The sequence below is a fragment of the Heterodontus francisci genome, chromosome 48, assembly GCF_036365525.1.
Source record: "Heterodontus francisci isolate sHetFra1 chromosome 48, sHetFra1.hap1, whole genome shotgun sequence".
In the NCBI taxonomy this organism is placed as follows: domain Eukaryota; kingdom Metazoa; phylum Chordata; class Chondrichthyes; order Heterodontiformes; family Heterodontidae; genus Heterodontus; species Heterodontus francisci.
The window spans coordinates 8342860-8370411 of NC_090418.1; the positions used below are offsets into that span (position 1 = coordinate 8342860).

A 27552-nucleotide genomic window follows, 5' to 3' on the forward strand; every position below is an offset into this window, starting at 1 on the left:
CATTCTGGAGTACTGTTGCTCCCCATTCCAAAGGCAGGGCCCATACCTTCCGTCATCACAGTATCGCTCTTTGGAAATCAATCACCAAACACCATTGCCACCTCCACTCTTTTCTTCAACCATGTTTTTTGGCTCCTTCACAAATTTTTCCCACTCGCTGCCCCCTTCTCACCACCTCTTTCGCCCCAAGATGTCATCCGACATGATTCAAGTTACACTTGTTTCAGACGATGAAGCAATTTCATTTAAATAAAATTTGAAAAGACAGCTTTCCCACAACCAATTTCAAAGACAAAGGGAGAAAAAAGCCTCCTTTGAAAACAACTATCCTGAAATCTAGAACTCGCAAAAATAGTGTAGGTACGCTAACACACAATGGTCATTCAAAACTTTACTCCTCACTCTAATTTCTTTTTCACCGCTTCTTTGAGTTAGGTATATACCATCCCTTGAACAACCAACAACCAGACTCGAGCCAACGGAAGTCACCAAAACACAATCCTGCATCTGGTATTCTGTAACTATGGCAGTAATGAAATAAGCTGGAAAAAAAGTTCCATGCTAACCTGTAACCTGTCAGGCTGCAGAGCGAGGTTCCCAGTGAGGCTTAAAAGTTCCTTTGTTAACTAGGAAAGAAAGGGAAAACACCATAAATCCTCAAGGAATTGGATTGCAACACAAGATGTTCACTCCACGTTATTGTGATATGCTACTCCCAGAAAGAATACATCTCCCCCGGCCCAGGACAGGCATGAGGCAAAGAAAAGTTAGAGGAAGGGGGAGATTATTCGCAAGTTACACAGAGCAGCTCCCTTATCCTCACAACCCACCTATCCAGAAGATAAAGCAGTTATGCAGGATCGGGCGAGTATCTAACTGATGTTCGCTAATTGTATACTCCTGCAATACAACTATAAATGACCAACAGGGAGATCTTAACAAATGAGTCGATGATTAATTATCTACGTCATCAAACCCCACTTTAAGTTTGGTTATAGGTCTGAATTTGAGTCTAAAAGGACCTTACCTGCATTGAAGACAATTCAAACTTACTTCCTGCCCCCAAGAGATTTCCCTCTACTCCCTAAACCACCCTACGGCCAAGACGCTGATAAACTCAAAGCACAAGCTGCTGTCTTTGTACTCTTTGGCACAGGGCTTCTGCATGTCCGGCACCTGACAACTTTAAAAAAAAAACATTTAGCCAAGTTCCTGATCACTAGCCAGTGACCCCTACAAGAAAGTGTACAGGTGCAGACATTGCACGAGGTCAGGAGCCTTCTTGCAGGCAAACAGCTGACGGACTTGCAGCTCACAAGGTAGATGACCTATCTTGAAAGATCTTCATTCTTCAAATGGCTTACACACTCTGAACATTGCAGGTCGTCATTATAGTTAAATAGGGAAACCATGTGTTGGGCATACACAAAGTGCCATGTCTCAAACAGTTGATGCCACACATGGACTCTTAATCCCAAGTTGCCTGAAACCCCAGGACTCCACGGCACCAATCTGTTTTAACTGACCATTATGCAAGGTGAAGAGCTACAAATGTACAAAATTTATGGGCAGGAAAAGACCAACTGGCCCATCAAGCCTGCCCACACAACTAGCCATTTAACCTATACCCCTCAAACCACAGGAACAGATAGGTGGAATTGTACTGTGTAAGAGAATCAAATCTTTCGAAGAATGAAGTCATGGTGGAAAATCCCCCTTCGTCATCCACACATTGTAGGAGCATACCAAAGTAGCGCAAATTTAGAAAGGAAGGGCTTCCATGTAATTCACACAGGAACTACACAATGAAAAGAAAGGAGTGTTACTCATCCCCAAAGTGATGGGTTTTTAAGTGACTGCACTAAGCCACGGATCAGAAATACTGTGCTTTGGGTCTGCCCAAGGTCCCTCAGGACACTGTTTTATAAAAAGTCATTCTCGGGATTATGAGCATCACTATAACAGCCAGCATTCATTGCCCATCCCTACCTGCTCTTGAAATGGTGATGGTAGACCTTCTTGAACTGCTGCAGTCCAAGTAGTGAAGGTGCTTCCACAATGCTGATAGAAAGGGTGTTCCAAGATTTTGACCGAGCGATAATGAAGGAGCAGCGAGTTAAGTCCAGATAGTATGTGTAGCTGCCGCCCTTGTCCTCCTCAGGGCTGGAGGTCACAGATTTGGGTGGTGTTGAAGGAGCCTTGGTGAGTTGCTGCAGTGCATTTTGTAGATGGTACACACCGCAGCTACAGTGTGCCGGTGGTGGAGGAAGCGAATATTTAAGGTGGTGGATGGGCTGCCAATCAAGCAGACTGCTTTGTCCCAGATGGTGTCAAGCTTCTTGCGCTGTGGTTGCAACTTTACTCATCCAGGGAACTGGAGAGTATTCCTGACTTGTGCCTTATGGGTAGGTAGTGGAAAGACTTTGGGGAGTCAGGTGATGAGTCACTTGCTGCTCCAGTAGCCGTGGCCTTTACATGGCTGATCCAGTTGAATTTCTGCTCAACAGCAACGCCAGGATGTTAGTGGGATATTTGGCAATGGCAATGCTACTGAACATCAAGGGGAGGTGGTTAAACTGTCTCTTACTGGAGATGGTCATTGCCTGATGTGAATGTTACTTGCCACTTATCAGGCCAAACCTGGATGTTCTCCAGGTCTTGCTGCAAGCAAGCATGGACTGCTTCAGTATGTGAGGATTTGCGAATGGAGCTGAATGCTGTGCAATCATCAGTGAACATCCCCACTCCTGACCTGACAATGCAGGGAAGGTCATTGATGAAGCAGCTGAAGACAGGCCTAGGACACAGCCCTGAGGAAATGCAGTGATGTCCTGGGGCTGAGATGATTAACCTCCAACAATCACAGCCACCTTCTGCCACTGCAGACTTTTCCCAGGGTCCTCATATATACACTTGGTTTTATCTACCTCCCAGGAGCTTTGCAGCAGTACAATCTGAAGTGTGCTCAGTGCCAACTGGGAATGCTTCAGTAGTACCATCTGGTGATGCCAGTTCCTTCAAGCCAAAGAGTGCTACGGTACTGGACCAAGTTACCCCCTTGGAGGGAACAGGCTGAATCTGCCTCAATTTCAGCATTCGTTAGGTGCTACACAGAATGTGAAATACTGATTTGTGCCTTGTTGGCTAATACTAGCCGTTCTTCCCTGCAACACTTGTGAAGGTTTCTGAAGCAACGGACTGGTCAGTGGTGTTACTGCACAATCAACTGCTTTCTTATTCTAGGCTGTCCTAAGGTCAGCTTGGTACGATATTTAATGATTGTTAATCATCCTTTGCTAACACTCCAGCCTCCTCAGAAAACAAAATCAAGTCATGCTGGATAGATAACAGATTTGATGCTCCGTGCAGCTTACTCAGAGTCTGGACACTTTGCCCCAAACTTTGGCAACCACTGTTCTAACATGTGAGCAACAGGGTAAGAAGGAACAGCAGACACTCTGGGCTTCATGACAACGTGTTGTGTGTGCAGTGAGTTTCCCCAAAAACTAATCGAGTTGGGCTATACCCCTGCAACACGCAGAGAATAAGGAACCAAAGAAACTAGTCACCTAATCAAGGTATGGGCAGACAAGTGGGCAGTGCCCAGAGAATGGCACTCCAGCAAAAGCTAAGGCAGGGATGGAGAAAATAAAAAAAAGAAAAAAAAATCATCACATTCTGAAATGGTTTCAAACTAGTACTAAAAAGAGAAAATAATTCTATTAATTTATCTGAGTTCACTGCATTCACACACAGTAATTACGCTTCGAGTTTACGGAAAAAGCATGGGTGGGGTGGGGGCGGGGGTGGTTTCCATCTGGCACTGGAAAGCAGAGCTGTGGTGCAAATTTTAGTGCGTACATTACCTGTTGCTGTTGCTGCCTTTGCTGGTTGGCCTTTTGTTTGGCACGACGCTCCAGGAACTGCTTGGCAAACTCTTTGGCCTCCGGGGTGTCACCCAGGTAAGCACGGATGTAGTCATGCACCTCATATGGCGAGTCCACTTCTTTAAGGAAGGACACAAATGTAGGGACTGCAATAAGAAAGATGCCAGTGAAAACCCAGAAAAGATCAAACGTCCAACTCACTTTCTAAATTAGGAACTCTGGCTAGCCAAACCAAAGAGCCACGCAAACCATGTATGCTATCTCTGCTGGCAGAAGATCCAACTTGGAAATGAGTTACGGCAGTCTCAATTCAGTGATGAGTGAGCATGGGCTAACAGCACAGAACTGCTCCTGATGGTAAACTGGTAATCTGACTCAGCCACAACAGCAGATGTGGGAAGTGGAAAATTTAATGCTGGCCCTCACTAAAGGCTGCTCTTCTGAAGCTGGGGCAGCGAAGGTGAGCTTTACCATGCTGTACATGGCCCGAGATTGTTTGATGCAGGTACTGAGTGGCTAAAACACAAAGGCGCACCCAAGTTGCTCCAAAGCTAACATCCTACACCCATGACAGCACATAGATTCACCAAAGTTCTCCCTGTGACCGCGTGGGTTTTCGCCGGGTGCTCCGGTTTCCTCCCACAGCCAAAGACTTGCAGGTGATAGGTAAATTGGCCCTTGCAAATTGCCCCAAGTGTAGGTAGGTGGTAGGGAATATGGGATTAATGTAGGGTTAGTATAAATGGGTGGTTCTTGGTCGGCACAGACTCGGTGGGCCAAAGGGCCTGTTTCAGGGTTGTCTCTCTAAATAAATAAATAAATGGAAACCTGATCAAACTCAGGAGAAACTGGGGAAAGGACAAGTTCTCTTAATTTAGTTTAGTTTAGAGATACAGCACTGAAACAGGCCCTTCGGCCCACCGAGTCTGTGCCGACCATCAACCACCCATTTATACTAATGCTACACTAATTCCATATTCCCACCACATCCCCACCTGTCCCTATATTTCCCTACCACCTACCTATACTAGGGGCAATTTATAATGGCCAATTTACCTATCAACCTGAAAGTCTTTGGCTTGTGGGAGGAAACCGGAGCACCCGGAGGAAACCCATGCAGACACAGGGAGAACTTGCAAACTCCACACAGGCAGTACCCAGAATTGAACCCAGGTCGCTGGAGCTGTGAGGCTGCGGTGCTAACCACTGCGCCACTGTGCCGCCCCAATTTAGTTCTGATCCCTCAGAATCTCAGGCAATTACGAATTGGAATTCCAGATTCCGGTTTTTACATTTACCACTCACCCAAGATCGTTAAGTGGGGCACGTCAGAATCTCAAACCGGGTATGAGAAACAACCAATAAGCACAGAAATGGTCAGCCAGAGCGACCAACTGGGCTGAAAGCAATGGACTCGAAGGTGGCTGCAAGGAGTGAAAACAGAGGGCGGCATCATGCAGTGAATGGGCTCACATCAAATACCTCCACTGCACTAAGCTAGCGAATTGCAACCAGTCCATAAGTGGGGGTGAAGTGGTGGGAGAAGAGGGGAGTTGGCCATTCTTGGCAGAAATCCGAAAGTCAGAACTGACAGCAGTCTGGGAGCAAGTTACCCACCACCCTCTCATTACAAATCTTGCAAAAGCTACAAAGGTGGTTTCATTATCTCTGCAATGGGGAGGTACAACCTCTCTCCCATAGTCATGCTACCAGTGAGGACAGCCAAACAAACTGCCTCATGCTCTCAATCCCAAAAACAAGCAGATGGAAAACAGAGATATTCAGCTTCTAATATGATCAAACTGTATAAGACCCGTCAAGACTGATTTTGAAGTAGGGTCTCAGAGCACAAAGTCCCAGCACCCTGTTCAGCTACTACACCATCCCAAAATGCTATTAGATTGAAGAGAAATATACCATCAAGATTGTTGGCTGTGTTAAGGACGTGCAGCATTTGCTCACACCACTGTGTGAAGCCGTCTTGAGTTTTGTTCATTCCCTGGAACAGCTTGAGTAACTTTTCCTCCTCTTCAGTCTTCTTTTTGCTCGGTCTGGTAGGAATTCCATACGAGTCGCTGTAGAAGAGATTACAAAAAACCTTTGTAATCACGAACACGGCAACACGACAGCCAGATAAAGTTCAAACATGAACTAGGCTCCTCCCAAGCGAACTCTGGAAGTGTGGAACTGAGTCACACAAGACAAATTCTGAGGCAACTTACTACAGCCTTAATCTACTTTTTAAGAGTTGTGTTTGTGGAACCAATCAACCCAGGGAGAGCACCAAAAGCGTCCTACGAAACCTGAATGTCCAGCGAGCCCCTCTAATGAAACAAAAGCAAAATACCCACTCACAGCACAGAAAGCAGCCATTTGGCCCATCACACCAGTGCTGGTTTATACTCCCATATCCCCGCGTTTCATCTGTAACCTCATAAGTTCCTCATTCCTACCTACCCAACCCCCTTTAAAATTTGTGCCATCAGCTCCCGCCACCTTTTCAGGTAGAGCATTCCAGATCTCGAAAACTCAGAAGAATATTCTCATCGCCGTTCTGGATCTTTTGCCGATGATTTTAAATCTGTGACCTCTGGTTATTGACCCACTCACCAGAGGGAATAGTTTTTCTCTACCTACTCTATCAAAACCTATCTTGAAAACCTCTACACTTCTCCATTAGATGCTTGAAAACACCCTTCGTTTTGCCTCACTCGTGAAGCCTTGTGAAGGGAGGTTAAACTTGTCACGTGGTCAATGTGTAGGACAGTCCTTGCTCAACAAGCAGCGGGAGTTTCCAGAACTGGGACGGCACAGTGGCGCAGTGGTTAGCACCGCAGCCTCACAGCTCCAGCGACCCGGGTTCAATTCTGGGTACTGTCTGTGTGGAGTTTGCAAGTTCTCCCTGTGTCTGCGTGGGTTTCCTCCGGGTGCTCCGGTTTCCTCCCACATGCCAAAGACTTGCAGGTTGATAGGTAAATTGGCCATTAGCAATTGCCCCTAGTATAGGTAGGTGGTAGGGAAATAGAGGGACAGGTGGGGATGTGGTAGGAATATGGAATTAGTGTAGGATTAGTATAAATGGGTGGCTGATCGTCGGCACAGACTCGGTGGGCCGAAGGGCCTGTTTCAGTGCTGTATCTCTAAACTAAACTAACTCTGCGCTGGTATCCTACAAGTGTTAGCGGATTAAACTCCGGCAGTATCTCTGGAAATACTTTGGGGATTGGCTCTATCAGCCTAGGCCTAAGCTCTCAAAACTTGGGCGAGTGGGGTGCGACCCAGAGGGAGAGATGACGTGTTCCAGATGGGATCAAGCCCATCAGTAACATTTTTGTAGCTCCATTTGAGTCTCAAACATGGTGACCGTTATCTGTGCACATCAAGTTGCGCGGGTCTACGACATCCTCTTAGCTAAGAGGGATAGGACAGGGGAGGACAACTCCACTTGGCCACTAAACATCAGACCACCCATGATGTGTGAATAAAACCATGGAAGATTGCCAGTAACAAATATAGGTCTTTGCAATGGATGCAAAGTGCTCTCAGAGCACGTTCTTCCTCTTAAACCAATCATTTCACGGTCAACCATGCAACACTCACTCACTCAATTAAAACACAAAATCCTGAGCACTCTTCAGTGTTTGGGAGAATGGAGAGACAAACCTTAGTGATGGACTGCTCCTGCTGTTCTTCAGCCCTGCATTCCTGATCACAGGGCCTGTGCTCTTCACAGCTTCATCCCCCCACAGGCTTATGTTAGAGTTCTTACTTTCGTGCACACTCCACATGTTGCTCATATCAGACCCCCACTGACCAGGCAATCCCCACACCGATGAGTTGTTGACAGGTATGCTGGAATGCTAATGGCAGGCAGAAAAAATGGGGGGGGGAGAAAATATTCAGCTAAGAGTGAAAAACAATGCAATATAACCTAGTTATCAACCATCAGTTTGAAAAACCATCTAGTCACTGGCCACAGACTAACCCAGTCGATAATAGTAATTAGTTAGCAGCCATCTCTCCATCTCAGGCACAATGAGGGGTAGTAAGTCAGCAAAAGTGGAGGAGAAATATTGACTCCAAAAGGAGCAAGGAAAGGGGAGGGGAGAAGTCACGATAGCCAACTCGACGACACAGAACTGCACATAGCACGAGCAGAAGAGGGGGCATGGGGAAAGGAGGGAAGGGGGCTGAGGAAAGCAGTAAGGTGGGAGGGAGCAGCGGGTTGGGCGGGGTGTGGGAGAAGACTGATGGAGAGTGAGGTAGAGAAAAAAGATGGGGAAAAGGACGGAGTAGTGAGCGAGAGGGAGCAATGAGGAAGAGCAGGTAGGAAAGGGTGAAAGCAAAGAACAACTTGAACAAAAGGCTTCACAATTCAAACAAACCTTTTTTTAAAAAAAAACACTACACTTCAGTTTCTTGTCCACGATTGTGTTGAGGAAGCAGGGGATCTGTCAATTCACAGGATACCTGTTGCTGCTAAAACATGCTAGTAATTCAAGTATACGCTCCACTCAATGCACGGGGGCAGCCACAGCAATGCTGTAATTCTCAGCCACCTAGGTCAAATTGAGATGGCTGGGTAGTGGAGAGGAGTCACTGTCTTGAATGACTGCACATTTTTGTTAGGATTTTCCCTGATGGCAATTTCTAAATTTAAATGCCTTTCGTTTGGGTGTCCTTGTAATGTCACTACAAACAGTGACCAGAGCAGCTCATGTCATCTGCTCACTAACCAGCCACTCCGACTGGAAAACATGGCCAGACGAGGTGAGGATTGGGTTCAGTTGTGATGCCAGCACAGTTGAATACCCTGCTGGCAAATACCCTGGTGAGAAGTTGTTGCTGCTCAAGTAAGGTACCTTGGATTCGTGCGCCAGGAAGAGTCAACTTGGCATGAGAATGCATGGGGGTGGGCAGGGTAAGGAATAGAATTTGGGTGGGGTAAAGGATACTCACTGCCCGTGCTTGCGCCCTTTGCTGTTGCTGTTTCTGCAGCTCTTGCTGCATCTCCAGTAGTGATTTGACAGACATAGACTGCTTGGGGATGTTGTTCCAGCCAGGTGACTTCTGTTGCTGGTGCTGTTGAAGGGCCTTCATGATCTCTTGTTGCTGACGACACTGCTACAGCAAAGAACATTAAAATTTACTTTTTTAAAATGTAATTAAATTTTTCCCGCTTATCTTTTCATGGCTTATGCGCGCAAAGAGTGGAGCATGTGCATCAGAGAGCCGCCCATGCTCTTTTACCAACACTGGCTGACAGATGTACCAGAGCAGTCCAAGCTGTTCCTGGCTTTTTGCCTGCCAGCAATTGTGGGTAGGATTCATCACTCAATGGCACTGGGTGCAGAAGATTCACTGCTCAGCTCCTGTATGCGAGCAGAGATCCACTGTGATCTATTCCTCAAATACCATTCAGCCAATGGCTGCACCAGCTTAAGTGGGCCTGGCCGGAGAAAGTCAAGGTAGGTAAGGCCTGGGTATTACTGGGCTACAATGACTTATACTGGCTCCAGTGCCGGCAGTGGCCTTACTTTAAAACACACACCCTCGTTTTCAAATACCAATATGGTCTTGCCCCTTTACATCTCTAACCTCCTCCAGCCCTACAACCCTCTGAAATCTTGGAGCTCCTCCAATTCTAGACTCTAACGCATCCATGATTTTAATCGCTCCACCACTGGTGGCTATGCCTTCAGCTTTCTGGGCTCTAAGCTCTGAAATTCCCTCCCTGAACTTCTCTAGCTCTGTACCGCTCTTTTAAGATGCTTAAAATCTACCTCTTCAGCCAGGCTTTTGGTCCCGTCTCAATATCTCATGAGGCTCAGTGTCAATTTTTGTTTGATTATGTTCATGTGAAGCACCTTGAGACCTTTTGCTAGGTTAAAGGCGCTAGAGAAGTGCTAATTTTTTTTTGTTGACTGGAACAAATACAAATTTGAAAACTCATCCAAAATTGCCCATCAGCTTAGTAAAGCAATATGTAACTCAACAACACAGAACAGGAAGTGCAGGTTCAGTTACCAGCCTGCGCTGAGTAACACGATCTCAGAAGAGTAAAGGTGCTACAAATAGCCTAGACAATCACGGTAAGGTAGGAGGGGATTCTTGCTCCTAATTCTCCAGCCACTGAGCGCTGCAAGACACGGAGGTCAGCATCGAGTCCAACACACAAGCTTTGCAGGCTCACACAATTCATGCTCATTAAATGCCCTCTGAATTGGCCTAGCAAGCCACTCTGTTGTATCTAACCGCTACGAAGTCAATAAAGAATGTAACTGGACGGACAACCCAGCATCGACCTAGGCACCAGAAATGACAATGGCAAACCCGGCCCCGTTGACCCTGCAAAGTCCTCCTTACTAACATCTGGGGGCTTCTGCCAAAGTTTGGAGAGCTGTCCCACAGACTAGTCAAGCAACATCCTGACAGTCATACTCACGGAATCATACCTTATAGACAATGTCTCAGACCCCCAGGTATGTCCTGTCCCACCGGCAAGACAGACCCAGCAGAGGTGGTGGCACAGTGGTATACAGTAAGGAGGGAATTGCCCTGTGAGTCCTCAACATTGACTCTGGACCCCATGAAGTCTCATGGTATCAGGTCAAACATGGGCAAGGTAACCACCTGCTGATTACCATCTACCACCCTCCCTCAGCTGATGAATCAGTACTCCATGTTGACCACCACTTGGAGGAAGCACTAAGGGTGGCAAAGGCAGAGAATGTACTCTGGGTGGGGGAACTTCAATGTCCATCACCAAGAGTGCTCAATAGCACCACTACTGACCGAGCTGGCCAAGTCCAAATGGACACAGCTGCTAGACTGGGTACGCGGCAGGCGGTGAGGGAACCAAGAAGAGGGAAAAACATACTTGACCTCATCCTCACCAAGCTGCCTGCTGCAGATGCATCTGTCCATGACAGTATTGGTTGGAGTGACCATCACACAGTCCTTATGGAGACAGAGTCCTGCCTTCACATCGAGGATATCCTCCATCGTGTTGTGTGGCACGACCACCCTGCTAAATGGGATAGATTTCAAATAAATCTAGCAATGCAACACTGGGCATCCATGAGGTGCTGTGGGCCATCAGCAACAGAATTGTACTCAACCACAATTTGTAACTTCATGGACCAGCATATCCCCCACTCTACCATTACCATCAAGCCAGGAGACCAACCCTGGTTCAATGAAGAGTGCAGGAGGGCATGCGAAGAGCATTGCCAGGCATACCTCAAAATGAGGTGTCAACCTGATGAGGCGACAACCCAGGACTACGTGCATGCCAAACTGCATAAGCAGCATGCGATACACAGAGTTAAGCGATCCCACAACCAACGGATCAGATATAAACTCTGCAGTCCTGCCACATCCAGCCCTGAATGTCGGTGGACGACTAAACAACTAACTGGAGGGGGTGGCTCCACAAATATCCCCATCCTCAATGATGGGGGAGCCCAGCACATCAGTGCAAAAGATAAGGCTGAAGCATTTGCAACAATCTTCTGCCACAAGTGCCAAGTTGATGATCCATCTCAGCCTCCTCCTGAAGTCCCCAGCATCACAGATGCTAGACTTCAGCCAATTCGATTCACTCCGCCTGTTATCAACAACTGAAGGCACTGGATACTGCAAAGGCTATGGGCCCTGACAATATTACGGCAATAGTACTGAAGACCTGTGCTCGAGAACTTGACGCGCCCCTAGACAAGCTGTTACAGTACAGCTACAACACTGGCATCTACCCGGCCACGTGGAAAATTGCCCAGGTATATTTTGTACACAAAAAGCAGGATAGGTCCAACCCGGCCAATTATCATCCCATCAGTCTACTCTCAAATCATCAGTAAAGTGATGGAAGGTGTCATCGACAGTGCTATCAAGTGGCACTTGCTTAGCAATAACCTGTTCAGCGACACTCAGTTTGGGTTCCGCCAGGGCCACTCAGTTCCTGACCTCATTACAGCCTTGGTTCAAACATTAACAAAAGAGCTGAGCTCAAGAGGTGAGGTGAGAGTGACTGCCCTTGATATCAAGGCAGCATTTGACCGAGTATGGCATCAAGGAGCCCTAGCAAAACCGGAGTCAATAGGAATCAGGGGGAAAACCCTCCGCTGGCTGGAGTCATACCTAGCACAAAGGATGATGACTGTGGTTGTTGGAGGTCAATCATCTGAGCTCCAGGACATCACTGCAGGAGTTCCTCAGGGTAGTATCCTGGGCCCAATCATCTTCAGCTGCTTCATCAATGATCTTCCTTCAATCATAAGGTCAGAAGTGGGGATGTTCACTGATGATTGCACAATGTTCAGTACCATTCGCGACTCCTCAGATACTGAAACAGTCCATGAGGAAATGCAGGTGTGTGATGGAATACACTTCACTTGCCTGGATAGGTGCAGCTCCAACAACAGTCAAGAAGATCGACATCCAGGACAAAGCAGCCGCTTGATTGTTTGTGGATGTGGTGCATTCACTCCCTCCACCACCGACGCAGTGGCAGCTGTGTGTACTATCTACAAGATGCACTGCAGCAATGCACCAAGGCTCCTGAGACAGAACCTTCCAAACCCATGACCTTTACCACCTAGAAGGACACGGGCAGCAAATGCATGGGAACACCACCACCTGCAAGTTTCCCTCCACGTCACATTCTGACTTGGAACTATATCACCGTTCCTTCATTGCCGCTGGGTCAAAATCCTGGAACTCCCTTCCTAACAGCACAATGGGTGCACATACCCCACATGGACTGCAGCAGTTCAAGGCGGCAGATCACCACCACTGTCTCAAGGACAATTAGGGATAGGCAATAAATGCTGGCCTATCCAGCGACGCCCACATCCCATGAATGAATTTTTAAAAATTCAGACGAGGTATGCGTGAGCTCCTGTTACACTGAGGCAACAGCTTCGAGGGGTGGGGCAGCAGAATTGACTAGTTCAGAGGGTCACTGTGTGAGACTTCACAGCAGGACATGAAGGCATCATATGTTGCCACCTGGAGTAGGATCATTTTCATTCCTGCATTGGATGACCAAGAAATGAAAACTGAACTGAGTTTTGAAAGGCCGCATTTCAGGTTATAGCAATTCTGTGCTCCCCTGATGATTCTGGGGCTAGATGCACATTACAAATGACAGGAGTCCCAAAAACTGCAAGTTGCTAAACTCCATCCCTTACTGGCTTCTTTACTTGGTCTTCGCCAGGGCAATAATCGGGGAGCTGGAATTCTCAGCATCTGGGTGGCAGGGTCAGAAAATCAACTCGGGACCCTGCTGCGAACCACTATGCACTTGACCACATGGAAAGAAACAGGCACCCGTGAATGTGGGGCAAGGACACATTCAGGTTCGGGGTGTGATGCCACATGTTGCTGGATAGTCTCTCAATACACGCCAGCTCGGCTCAAACAAGAGACAAGTTCTTGCACAAACTACAAGACCGCATGCGACAAGCAACGTGGGACTATACAGGGACACAACTTTAAATAATAAACTGTATTCATATCTGACTTGCCTCCTCCCTGCGCTGTCGCTCCCGTTCCTCCTCCAGCTTCTGAAGAGGTGGTACGGAGTTGGATTGCTGCCCCCACGTGGAAGAAGGAATCTGATGAAAGAACAACAGCCGAGTCTTATATTGCAACTTATAGTTACATAGAATCTACAGCCCAGGAACAGGCCATTCGGCCCTTCAGGTCTGTCCCAGCCGTATTGCTCCACACCAACCTCCTTCCATTCCTCTTCATCTCACTATCAGCATTTCCACACGAGCCTCCTCCCACTCTCCATCTCAGCCTGTCAGCATATCCTTCTACTCTCTTCTCCCTCAAGTGCTTATCTAGCATCCACTTGAATGCATCTTTACTATTCATCCCAACTATTCCCTGTGATAGCGAGTTCCACCTTTTCACCACTCTCTGGCGAAGAAGTTTCTCCTGAATTCCTTATTGGATCTCACGGTGACTTTCATATTCATGACCCCTAATTCTGGTCTCGTCCATGAATGGGGGAGTTATTAATCATGAAGGATGTGGGATCTCCCACCTGTAACTTCACATCGTCAAGCTCCATCGCTCCTCTGAGCTTGTCTCAGGCTTCAGCACCAGCAGTCAAGTGCTGATGTTAATTTCTGTTGTCCGATTCTATTCCATGGCCCTCGTCAGGGATTCCCCATCTTCATGTTTCGAATCAGCTCCCAACCAGGGACCTCGCCAATTCAGCTGCTGCTGAGTAATGTCCCCCAGTGTTTGAAAAGCACACAGAACAATTACCTTCCATAGAAATCAGACTGCTTCACAGAATCGTCACAGCAGAGGCCTGCTTTAGGTCAGGAAAAAAAACCTGACCCAAACCCCAGAGGGCCCGAGCCGGCCACAGTCCCTCCGATTTTTCCCCGAGCCCAACCCGCCCCCGCCACTACTCAACCCGATCATCCCTTTACTTACTTTCCTGACACCAAGTCTGCAGCGCATGCGCGAGACGTCATAGTGACGTCACTCGCTCACCGTGCAGACTCGGTTTCGTACCAGACTCTGAGCTCAGGTAAGTTTTTTTATTTTTAATACTTACCAGCAGAGCACCTACTGTTGTGCGTCCGGCCCGACCCAACCAGAGCCTGAAAGCCGGCCCGGGAAGACGGTCCCGGCCCGACCTGAACCCAACACGTCATTGGGTCCCATCAGGTTTGGGTTGGGTAGCAGGCCTCTACGTCACAGCACAGAAGGCGGCCATTCAGCCCATCGTGCTGCACTGGCTCTCCGAAAGAACAACCCCCTCAGTCCCATTTCCCTGCCTTCTCCCCATAATCCTGCACATTCTTCCCTTTCGTATAACTCTCTAATTCCCTTTTGAATGCTTAAATTGAATCTGCCTCCACCACTTTCTTAGGCAGTGCATTCCAGAGCTTAACCACTCGCTGTGTGTAAGTTTTTCCTCATGTCACTTTTGGCTTCTCTTACCAAATACTTGAAATCTGTGCCCTCTCATTCTCAATCCTTTCACGAGTGGGAACAGTTTCTCTCTATCTCCTCTGTCCAGATCCCTCATGATTTTGAATACCTCAATCAAATCACCTCAGCCTTCTTTCTCCAAGCAAAGTCCTAACTTAGAACATAGAACAATACAGCACAGTACTTCAGCCCACGATGTTGTGCCGACCCTTAAACCTACTCGAAGATCAAACTACCTACATACCCTTCATTCTATCATCCATGTACCATCCAACTTCTCCAATCTATCTTAACTGAAATTCCTCATCCCTGGAACCATTTTTGTGAATCTCTTCTATACTCTCACCAATGCCCTCACGTCTTTCCTCAAGAGCGACGCCCAGAATTGGACGCAATACTCCAGCTGAGGCTGAACTAGTCTCTAATACAAGTTTAGCATAACTTCCTTGCCCTTTGTACTCTATGCCCCTATTAATGAAGCCCAGGATACTGTAGGCTTTATTAACTGCTCTCTCAACCTGCCCTGCCACATTCAATGACTTATGCATCTAGGTCCCTCTGCTCCTGCATCCCCTTTAGAATTGTGCCCTTTATTCTACATCGTCTCTCCATGTTCTTCCTCCCAAAATGAATCACTTCACATTTCTCTGAATTGAACTTCATCTGCCACCTGTCTGCCCATTCCACCAACTTGTCTATGCCCTTTTGAAGTTACACACTATCCTCCTCACAGTTCACAATGCTTCCAAGTTTTGTATCATCTGCAAACTTTGAAATTATGCCCTGTACACCAATGTCTAGGTCATTAATATATATCAGGAAAAGCAAGGGTCCCAACACTGATCCCTGGGGAACTCCACGACAAACCTTCCTCCAGTCCAAAAAGCATCTCCTAACCAATACTCTTTGTTTCCTGTCATTCAACCAACTTCGCATCCATGTTGCGACCGTCCCTTTTATTCCTTGAGCTACAAGTTTGCTCACAAATCTGGTGTGTGGCACTGTATCAAACACATTTTGAAAGTCCATGTACACCACATCAGCAGCATTGCCCTCATCAACCCTCTGTTACCGCCTCAATATCCTTCCGTAGAAATCAGACTGCTTCACAGAATCGTCACAGTAGAGGCCTGCAAGTTAGTTAAACATGATTTTCCCTTAAGAAATCCGTGCTGGCTTTCCTTAATTAACCTGCATTTGTCCATGTGACTATTGATTTTGTCCTGAATTATTTCTTCTAGAAGTTATCCCAACACTGAAGTTAAACTGACTAGCCTGTAGTTGCTGAGCTTATCTTTATACCCTTTTTTGAACAAGGGTGTAACGTTTGCAATTCTCCAGTCCCCTGGCACCACCCCCGAGTCTAAGGATGACTGATAAATTATGGCCAATGCCTCTGCAATTTCCACCCTCACTTCCCTCAGTATCCTTGGATGCATCTCATCCGACCCTGGTGCTTTACCCACTTTAAGTTCAGACAACCTATCTAATACTTCCTCTTGATCAATTTTAAATCCCTCTAGTGTCTGACTTATCTCCTCTTTCAACATTACCAAGGAAGAAGATGCAACCCAGGCAAAGACGATGCAAAGTATTCATTTAATGCCTCAGTTATGCCCTCTGCCTCCATGTGTAAATCCCCTTTCTGGTCTCTAGTCTGCCCCAATCCTCCTTTTACCACCCTTTTACTATTTATATGCCTATAAAAAAACTTCGGAACTTCCTTTAATACTTGCTGCCCGTCTTATCTCATGCTCTCTCTTTGCTTCACTTAATTGCTTTTTCACTTCTTCTCTGGACCTTCTACATTCAGCCTGGTTCTCGATGGTATTCTCTACTGACATCTGTCATAAGCACACTTTTTCTTCTTTATCTTAATCTCTACCTCTTTTGCCATCCAGGGAGCTCTGGATTTGTTTGCCCTACTTTTCCCCTTAGAGGGAAAATACCTTGACTGTGCCCAAACTATCTCTTCTTTGAAGGTAGCCCATTGTTCAGCTACTGGTTTTCCTGCCAGCTTTTGACTCCAATTTATTCACCCCAGCTCCATTCTTACCCCATTGAAATTGGCCTTCCTCCAGTTAATTATTCTTACCCTGGATTGCTCTTTGTCCTTTTTCATAGTCAGCCTAAACCTTATGATACAATGATCACTATCCCCGAAATGCTCTCCTGCTGATACCTGATCCACTTGGCCCACCTCATTTCCAAGAACTAGGTCTAGCAGTGCCTCCTTTCTTGCTGGACTAGCAACATAATGTAGGAAATTTTCCTGAACACACTCTAGGAACTCTTGCCCTTTACACTTATCCCAGTTTATGTTTGGATAATTAAAGTTCCCCATTAAAATTATCCTATAATTTTGCAGCTCTCTAATTTCCTTGCAAATTTGTTCCTCCATAACCTTCCCACTAGCTGGTGGCCTATAGACAACACCAAGCAATGTAACCGCACCTTTTTTATTCCTTAGCTCTAGCCAATTTGATTCTGTCCTCGACTCCTCTGGGACATCCTTTTTCTCCAGCACTGAAATGCTCTCCTTAATCAATACCACCACCCCTCCCCCCTTTTTTCCCTTTCCTAAACAGCTTGTATCCAGGAATATTTAACACCTAGTCCTGCCCATCTTTGAACCAGGTTTGTTACAGCCACAACATATTTCCACATGGCGATCTGCGCCTGTACCTCACCAGTCTTATTAACCACACTCCGTGCATTCACATACATGCACATTAACCCTGATTCAGACTTTATTACTTTCTCTCTTACTCTGACCCCACATAATAACGTACTATTCCCTACTCTCGTGCTATCTTCCCCAGTATTCTGTGCACCTTGGTATTCCTCTCGGATACTTGCTCCTGGTTCCCACACCCCTGACTAGTTAGCAGTTTTGCTTCCATCCTATCAGAGCTCCCTATCAGGTTCCCATCCCCTGACAATTTAGTTTAAACCCTCCCCTACAGCACTAGCAAATCTCCCTGCAAGGATATTTGTCCCAGTCCTGCCAAGATGCAACCTGCCCATCTTGTACAGGTCCCATCTGCTCCAGAACTAGTTCTAATGTCTTAGAAATCTGATGCTCTCCCTCCAACATCAGTTCTCCAGTCACGTGTTCAAATTCTCAATTCTCCTATTCCTATGCTCACTTGCATGTGGGACTGGGAGTAATCCTGAGATTACTGTTTTTGAAGTCCTGCTTTTTAATCTCTTTCCTAGTTCCCTAAACTCTGCTTTCAGGACCTCATGCCCCTTCTTACCTATGTCATTGGTACCAATGGGGACCACGACCTCTGGCTGTTCACCTTCCCCCAGAAAAATGCCCTGCAGCCTCTCCATGACATCCTTAACCCAGGGAGGCAACACACCATCCTGGAGTCACATTTAGTGCCGCAGAAACGCCAATCAATTCATCTAACTAATGAATTCCCTATCACTACTATTCTTCCTTTCCTCTTCCTCCCCTCCTGTGCAGCTGAGCCACCTCTGGTGCTACCAACTGGGCCCTGACTGCACTCCTCTGAGGAACCATCACCCTCATCAGTATCCAAAATGGAAAACTGATTAGCTCGTGAAATCATATCAGGTGTTTTGACCAGGTGAGAAAGGGATCTAGGGTTCCCTCTTAGCCTTCACCTGGTCTTACCGTAACAGGGTTTAACTTTTAACACACTTTTAAGCTCCCCCTTAGTGAATCCTTGCTCACTAACTTCCAATTATAAGGTAAAGAAACTAGCCAAACAAGTTTGTTTAGGTTTAAAGAAAAAAGGTTGAACTTTATTAAACTTAAACTCTAATTCGGTTAACGCCTACGGATACTCAACGCGTCCACACTAGCATGCATACACAATATACACATGTAGATAGAGACAGATAAGAGCAGAAGAAATAAAGTGGAAAAGTTTGAGGCAATATCTGAAGATGGCTTTGGTTACTGTTCTTCGAGCTCGCTGTGAAATTCTTGATTGTAGGTAGGTCTTGCTTTTCATTGGGGCCCAGTATTATTCTTAAACCTTGTTCGATGTAGGAGACTTTTCTCTCTTGAAGTTCATGTGTCCACAGTGGCTTGTGAGAAAGAGATGGCAGCAGACAGGAGAGGTCTTCTCACTCCAGGAGCAAACAGTCTTTTTTTCCTGAGTTCAAAACTCTGTGGTTAGTTCAAAAAACCCTGGACCAGCTTATTAGTCATGTCACCAGCTGGTTTAACCAGTCCTGGCTTTTGTGGATTACATCATTTTAGTAGTCTCTGGAATGCTCCTCCTTACACCTTCAATGTCTGGTGATCAAAATCCATTGTGTGTTGAATGTGGCAGGGAATGGTCCTTTTGTCTCCACAAGCACTGTTAGCATGCAAATGTTTTTCAGCCAAGTATCTGGCAGCCCTTGTAACAGGCCATCTCTTCTTCCCAGCAAGTTTAAAATCAATGTTCATATGACAAAATTAATATGCCTCATTCTTGGCAGGTGGGGGCCTGCATGACATCAGGGGACTCCTGCACTACCTGCCTGTTTCTCTTAGACTGCCTGGTCAACCATTCCCTTTCTGCCTGCATGCTCCTAATCTGTGGTGTGACCACCTCTCTAAACGTGCTATCCACATAGTCCTCCATTTCACAAATGAACAGTGACTCCAGCCACCACTCGAGTTTCGAAACCCGGAGCTCAAGCTTCTGCAGCCGGTGACACTTCCTGCAGCTGTTTGTGTCTAGGACACATGGTGAGTCCAAGACTTCCCACATGCCACAGGTTGTACATTACCTTAACTTTACAGACTATATAAGTAGACTATACTGCTCCTTCCAGTGCACCAAGGCAAGAACCAAATACTGGAGGGTTAAAAAAAACAGGAAAAAAAGAAAAATGGAGCACCTCCTCCCCCTTCACCAAAGTCGCCACACACCAAACTTGAATCTCCATACTCAGCTTGTAATCTGCACACCGTGAATCTAACAGACCTTAGCAATGATAAAGCTTTGCCAATACTAACAAATCTTATTAGTAGTAAACCTTACAAATACTGATAAACGTGCTTAAAGGCACTACGGAAGTACCAGGTGGCTTATTCAGCACACCCTAGTCAAGGGCGAGATCACTGAATGCCATCTACCATAGTTTAGCCCACTGATGTGGTTTATGTCTCTTTGTAACTTCTTGCTCCTATTCACACAACTTGCTGTCATCTGCAAACTTACATGTATAATTCTTCATCCAAGTACACATATATGTATACATACATGTACAAATATATACTGTATAGTAGAAAGGTTCCAGTACACAACAATGATGCATCACATCCTGCCAATCAGGAAACAACTTTTATCCCAAATCTCTGTCTCTACCAATTCCGACCAATTACTGACTGATGGCATATCGAATTCAGTGAACTCTGATCACAGGACAGCTGCTAGGAAGCGAGGCACTGCCCCGAAGGAAGAGGGGAATAAAACTCCACAAGGCTTTTAACATGACCCTTTCACTTGCTGTACTAGACTGGGATAACTCTGCCCTCTATCTACATCCCCTTGCCTTCTGAAGAGCAAGAGAAAGAGGCAGTTAATCCCAGTTCAGTCAGAATCCACACCTGTGAACGGAGTTCCGGGGTACATGGAACAGCACGTCTGTAAAAGGTGCCAGGGTGAAGGAAAGCTGTAATGCAAATGCCCTCAGAGTACAAGTATTACTAGAGTGAGGCATATCAAACACATCTTACTTAAAAGTACGTAGCCGGCAATGACATATGAGGAGTACCTTTATGTGTGCTAACTGCTGCTGCTGCAAGCGTCTCAGTGCCTCCTGCTGCTGCCTGTGCCTCAGTATCTCCTGTTGCCGTTGAAGCTGCAAATCCAACTCCTTACGTTTCCGTTCCTCCTCCTCGGCGAGCCTGCGCCTGGCCTCTTCCTCCAGCTGGCGCCTGCTCTCTTCTTCCTCCAGCCACCGCCGGGTTTCATCCTGCTGCCGCCGGTCTTTCTCCTGGAACAAGACAACCACAGGGCTTGGTTGAGAAGAACAGTACAGATGCATTAAAGGGGAAGCCGGATAAATACAAGGGAGTAAAGAACAGAAGGATTATGCGGATAGGCTGAGAGAAAATAAGATGGGAGGAGGCTCATATGGAGCATAAACAAGCAGAGACCAACTGGGCTGAATGGCCTGTTTCTGTGCTGTGCTTTCCATGTATCGACTGACAACACAATTAATTTCTTAACTGTCCAGTCTGGCAATATGATCATGAGATAAACTGTAAAGGGGATGAGGTGCCTGGGGCAAGTATTTACCTCAAAGAACTCTGCAGAAATAGTGAAACGACCAATATCCTCCATCATTAACAGGAGTCTTAGCTTTTCCACCCCTATCCCTTCAAATGGGAAAATAGGTGACAGAAAAGTTATGCTGGAGTGTAATCATTTTGCTCTGTGGATCAGCACCTACAATGAGCCTGCTCCAACACCCCCCCCTCGCATGGGAATGTAGACACATAAAAAACAACAGAAATTTTAAGCACTTCGTTCAAGAGAGTACAGAGGCGGTTTACCAGGGATGACGGACTTCAGTTATGAGGAGATTGGAAAAGTTAGGATTGTTCTCCTTGGGACAGAGAAGGTTAAGAGATGGCTTTAGAGGTTTTCATGATGAGAGATTTTGTTAGAGAAAAACTATTCCCTCTGGGGAGTGTTCACTAACCAGAGGACGGATTTAAAAATCATTGGTAAAAAGGTCTGGAGCGGAAATAAGAATTTTTTCCAATCAGTTGTCCGGATGTGGATGCTTTCCCTTAAATGGTGGTGGAAATTGATTCTATACATAATTTGAAAAGTGAGTTGGACAGGTAGTTGAGGATGAGGAACTAACAGGGTTACGGACACAAAAAGCAGTGATATGGGACTAAGCATAACTGCTCTTTCAGAGAGCCAGCACCGACACGACGGGCCAAAAGGTCTCCTCTGTTGTAGGTTTCTGTGATTTAATGAAGACAAAATGCACGCTCAAGAAAACATGCACTGAATCACTAGTCTGAAATAGACTTTGCCCTGTGAAAACTCTGGAGAGTGAATTGTTGTGCATAATGGGTGTGCAGAGGTTTTGCTGCAATTCAGAGTTCTGGGGCTCCCACCTTACTGGTCTCGTTTCTCAGTTACTGCAGAGTACTCTCCGGATGCAGTGGAAAAGCTCAAGAGTGACTGAGGGGCCAACGATTCCACAGACTGTTGCAGCTGGAGTTACATGAATAAGAGTCTCCACAAAGGATTGTAAGTTAACTGGCAGATGCTTTCCTTCACAAATCCACACTTGGAAATAATTTGTGCAATTAAGCAACCTCCACTAAAGCAAACCAAGGTTGTAGGCCGGGACCTCGGTACGCTACTCTCACCCCTGCGTGATACCACCCACATAAAATGCTCAGAGACCGAAGACAATAAATGAATGAAGCCGATAAAATTGACAACTTCTCCAGAACAGTCACGCCCACTGTTACCACAGAATTTGCAGGAGATTTTATTATGGATTAGATATTGCAGCCTGTGCAGAAGTTAGTTTCCCCTTCGCACACAAAAGGCTCCAATCTGAGGTGTGTTTCAAATGTAGGGGTCACTATTATAGTCATGTCACTGAAGTTACACAATAATCGCACCAGAAACTGCTCTGGAATATGACAGTTCCAACATGAATAGCTGTCAAAGGACACAGTAAAGATGCAGTAAATCACCTGCTTTCGGAGGATATCCTCCATTTGCCGCCTTTCTTCCTCGTCGCGCCGCCTCATGGCCTCCTCTTGCCTGCGATCCTCCTCCTCTCTTTGGCGCCGGGCAGCCTCCTCCTGCTGCTCCCTCTGAAATCGGACCACCTCTTCCTGGAAGGAAACGGGTCAGGTTATTTCGGGCTGTGGTTAGCCAAGTCAGCTACAGTCTGCAGCACGGGAAACTCGGCCTCCCCACGCCCACTCCGTGGGCCAAAATACAGAAATGAAACAGCAACATGCTGGGACAGTTTAGTAGAGAAATAACGGGTTGCGAGGTAGAACCTAGATATAAATGAGGCCCAATTTCCCGATCTACAAAGTGACAGAAACACACCGGGGTAAAGGGAGTGGAGGAGGATGAATAACTCAGCTGAGCTGCTTATGATCCCTTCCTGCCATCTGGCTACAGAACAGCAGAGACCTGACTGAAATGATGAGCAGGCCAGGGGGTTTGCAAGTGGGGAAAACAACAGGTAAAATAGCTTTTTTTTTTTTAAAAAGTACAATCTTGCAGTTCAATATTACCTACAAGAAGCAACCGAAAACTTGTCAAGCTTAGCTACACCAAGAGGGGAAAGAGCAGCAACGTCTTGGTAACACTGCATGAAAGATCCCCAAGCCACACCCCATCCTGACTTGGAATTATATTGCCAGCAGCGCTCAATCCTGGAAATTCCCCCCCTCCTCCTTCAAACGCCACTGCGGGAGCACCGATACCGAAGGAACATCACCTGCATCCCAGAAACATTTTTTTTCCAAAAAAACAAATCCACCTTTCTACTCTCCCCCGATCCCCGCAGATTTTTTCTTCTCTTCCAGATGCCAACTCGTGTGGGGGCACAATTCCACAGGCACTGGCATCCCTCAATATCTCACCCCAGGTGGCTATTCTTCATGCACGAATGTTGGCAGGTCTTTTGACCACGGAAGCACTGCACTAAAAGTCCAATCCTGTCCTGCGTCAACACCCACACGTCCACTTTCCAGCAAGTGTCAACAACTGGCAACCAGGAGCTCGAAGCCCATCTGAGTGTTCTCCTCTTGCCAACCCAGGGAGCAGAGGCCCATACCATGCAACAATGCAGCTCAGAACAGCTATGCACACAACCGTGGGGCATTCTGGTCTACATGGCTTTATACCAGACTGCACATTATATGGAGTTGGAAACAATTGCAGGTTACTTGGGTCCTACCTGAAAAGATGAAAACAAATTTCACTAATCCACAGACCAACTGACCTACAGTAGAAACCATGTGACGCTCATGAGACCTGAGAGCGGGTTAGGATGATACAACTACACAGGGACACATTACCTGCTTCCTCCTAGTTAGCTCATCCTCATCCCTACGCTTGCGTTCTTCCTCTTGCCATCGGATTTCATCCTGCCGTTTTCTGTCATCCTCTTCCCTTTTGTTCCTGAGTTCTACGTCTCTTCGCTCCTGCTTTAGCTGAACAAGCAACACTCCTGTTATCCAAGACAATTTGGGGAGCGGTTTCCTTCATCAATACAATTCCTAGAGCCCGGGAGCACTTCCATCCTGAAAGGATCACAAAATGTGCCAGGAGAGATGGTCTACACTGGACATTTCACCCACCCGCCTCTCTTGCACCTCTCGGGATAAATGTACATTGACAAGTTGCTGCCTCCATCTGGACCAAGAGTTCTCAGAAATCTGGAGGAAGGGCGGTGGGGGAATGGAGTATTAACCTCCAAGGTCCCGCTGTGTTTTGTTCTGGAGTTGGACCTTGATGCCAGATTTATACTACAGCTTCTGTGCCTGCATCAAATAGAAACTACTGTACAGCTGTAACGTAGGTGCAGCCTCAATGATCTGCTACAGGTCACTGAACAATCCATAGAGGGTGTAGGTGGTGGGAGGTGGAGAGAGAAAAAGCTTTTACGTTGCCAGACAATCCAGTATGATCAAAAGTAAACATGGTCGGACATGTTTCAGCACAGGCAGTGTCCCTTCGAGCTGCTTTAAGCTGAATGATTGCCTTAAAGTTAGTTAGCTCCCCTGTCCAACCCCTTCCTTGACCTCAGAAACGATCAGTCGGGCTGTGGGTGCGCACAACACACATTTATCTTAAACATCAGTCTTGTTATTTTTCCATGAAACCTTGCAAACTTCATCTTACTAATATTTTTACAAAGCAATAGTTACAAGCTGCAGTTGAACGCTAATGCTGGAAGGTATTTAACGCACAGTTCCCTGAACAGCTCAACTGTACAGTCAGTGGTTAACAACCACAGACCAGAAGGCCCCATGATCAATCCCTCGTCTCCAATCTCAACCGATGCGGTCACAGGGTTGCCAAAGTTGGTGAAAAAAAATTCCACCAAGGCTCCTACAGGTGATGGCCACCCTGCGAGTCTTGCTGGAAAGAGCATGTGTGGGGGCATGATCCAGCTGGGCTGCAATACTTCCCACGGTCAGTATCCTGCCAACACTAACTGTCTGGGATCGCGCACAAGGAATGGACACAAATCAGGTAGCAAAAGATGCTGGTGTGCCTGGAAACATATCGCTGCAAGAGTTGGCATACAGCATGGGGTAGGAAGAGGAAGAGTCCTCTCAATGAGAGAAGATATTGGTGGTTCTACTATACTTACAAAGAAAACATTGAGATATCTTAGGGGCAAATACTTACCTCATGTACTTGGTCCCTTTTATGGAATATTTGCCATTAACCTGTTGCCAAGCCAGACTGATGTGAAAGATGGGAATATAATTTTCCAGGAAAGCAAATCAGTGCAATGTTTTAATATATCAGGTTGATATGACCAATATCAACTGCTCACATTTCTTGTAGCTCAGTGTTTAAACCCATTATATCAGCGCCTTCTAATAGATTCCAGCCATGTAATGTTCTGTACCACAATGATTTCTAAATTTATTCAGTGTGGGGAAGCCCCTGGAAACACAGGCAGATGTACATGGACTAAGCAAATACTGACACACTCATTGGGGTCCCATGCAAACCTCCGTAAGAGTGAGAGAGACCCTAGGGCAAAGAATTTTACTGCAGAAATATTTTTGCAACATAACAGAAATAATGTACGAGCAAATCAACAGCATTACCGGGGATGAGGGACCCAAGATAAGAGAGGTTGGAAAAATTAGAACGGTCTTCCTTGGAACAGGCAAGGTTAAGAGGTGACCTATTACAGGTTTTCAAGATGAGAGGTTTTCATAGCATAGATAGAGAAAATCCATTCCTGCAGGCGAGTGTAATAATAACCAGAGGTCACAGAACTCAACTTTTTGGCAAATGATCTATAGGGGAAATGAGAGATTTTTTTTCCACTTGGATCTGTCAGGATCTAGAACACACTACCTGAAAAGGCAGTGGAAGCTGGAGGTGTTAGGATGAGGAACTCACAGGGTTCTTGACAAAAAGCAGGGATGTGGGACTGAGCACAACTGGTCTTTCAAAAAGCCAGCACAGTCTATTCTGTGGAACGGTCAATAAAACACCACCACGGTCTTACTTTTGTAGCCTTCTCTCGTTCTAGTTTTTGAATTTGTTCCAGTAGCGGACCCTGAGAAGCTGAATCCCACAAACTACCTGTTTCACATCCTAGAAAAAGAAAGTGCACACTTTTAAAAACAAAACACAGAGAATCTTAAAATCAACAATTTCTGAATTACCAGAATTTCACACGCTCACCAAAACAGGTTTTAGGATGACGATCACACCTCACCCCACTCCCCACATCTGACTTGGACAGGCGACCCCTACACTGGGCAAGAGTCTATCCTGTGCCATCACTGGCAGGGGCCATCGCGAAACAGCCACACCAGCATGAGTGCAGTGGAACATGATCCTTCCTCTTTGCCCTTTAGAAGGTAGCAAAAAGCTTGATGCAGGCAATGTGGCAATAGTGCTCACTGCTCTACCAATAGCAGCCACTTCCACTGGAAACAATTATAACACAAAGCTCTTTGAGGATGAAATGCTTCCAAAGAGCCAAAAAAACTCTCATCACTGGTCCTGCGCTGACCTGCATGCCCACAAGCACTGTACCCCAGCATGAATCCGTGCCTATGAAAGAAGAAAAAAATTTGGGGGTGGGGGGGGGAGAAAGAGACAAGAGAGCAACACCGCAAAACATACATGGATTTTGACATGAACATATTTATCATATATTAATCTAGATAATAACCGAACTGGCATTCATCTAACTAGCCAGTACATCACAATTTCTTTTTCTGAGTTTCAGTCTAGTAGCAGCAATTGCTGCTCAAAACTATGAAGTATTAGGTGCCACCAGAGTGGATCCTCACCCGAGGGCTGTGAAGCGGAGGTCGGAAGGTCCCAGAGAGACCCTGTTTCGGGCACTGACATAGATCTGTTGATAGCAGGAATCAAGTTTTGCTCTGCACACCTGGGGGGACAAAAAGTGGGGGAGGCTCTTCAGTGCTTCCAAATCTTTTTTCCCCCCCAGGGAGTGGTCACTATACAAATATAACAAACAGCACTGAGAAACATCTATTGCAAACCATTATGAAGGTATAAACAATGAACAGAATACTATATGATCAGTATTACTGCCTGAAGATATCTGAAGTCAGATTTTGTGCTCATCGCCCAGAAATCTGGACTGCATTCCACAATTCCATCCATTTCCGTCTGTGACCACCCAAATCAGCAAACAGGAAACCTGCTTCAGAACCCAGAGGGAAAACATAGCAGCTATCCAAAACCTCAGTCCTTCAAATGCAAGCTTCCCATTAATCGCACCCTACAGGACCTCCCTCCACACCCAATGCTTTCAATTGGTTTAAATTGTGTCGCAGTTTTGATAGCCATTTCAAAGTCTCTTTTAAACCACTGCGACTGCGAAGGAAGCATTCTCTCTTGGCTCTGGTAAAACATTAACCAAACTGAAGAAAGTTTTTCAAGTCACAGAATGCAGCCGACAGCGAACAATTCTTCGAGCTTCTGTTCCCTTTCACAATATA

General features: G+C 46.3%; 1 protein-coding gene across 12 annotated transcripts in view; it reads right to left on the minus strand.

Annotated features, from left to right (window-relative positions):
• The window catches only part of LOC137357514 (GRB10-interacting GYF protein 2-like), a 113287-nt gene that overhangs the window by 4679 nt on the left and 81056 nt on the right, over positions 1 to 27552 (minus strand). For 6 of the 12 annotated variants that reach the window (XM_068023865.1, XM_068023864.1, XM_068023867.1 and 3 more), the window contains 11 exons: positions 26875 to 26975; positions 26079 to 26167; positions 23899 to 24033; positions 22552 to 22695; positions 20595 to 20816; positions 13415 to 13504; positions 8847 to 9011; positions 7551 to 7747; positions 5805 to 5962; positions 3867 to 4033; positions 567 to 626 (listed from right to left, as the gene is read on the minus strand). In XM_068023865.1, the coding sequence (XP_067879966.1) occupies positions 567 to 626; positions 3867 to 4033; positions 5805 to 5962; positions 7551 to 7747; positions 8847 to 9011; positions 13415 to 13504; positions 20595 to 20816; positions 22552 to 22695; positions 23899 to 24033; positions 26079 to 26167; positions 26875 to 26975 (1528 nt within the window). The remainder of the gene's footprint in view (positions 1 to 566; positions 627 to 3866; positions 4034 to 5804; positions 5963 to 7550; positions 7748 to 8846; positions 9012 to 13414; positions 13505 to 20594; positions 20817 to 22551; positions 22696 to 23898; positions 24034 to 26078; positions 26168 to 26874; positions 26976 to 27552) is intronic. The other 6 variants (XM_068023875.1, XM_068023874.1, XM_068023868.1 and 3 more) reach the window with 4 other exon arrangements.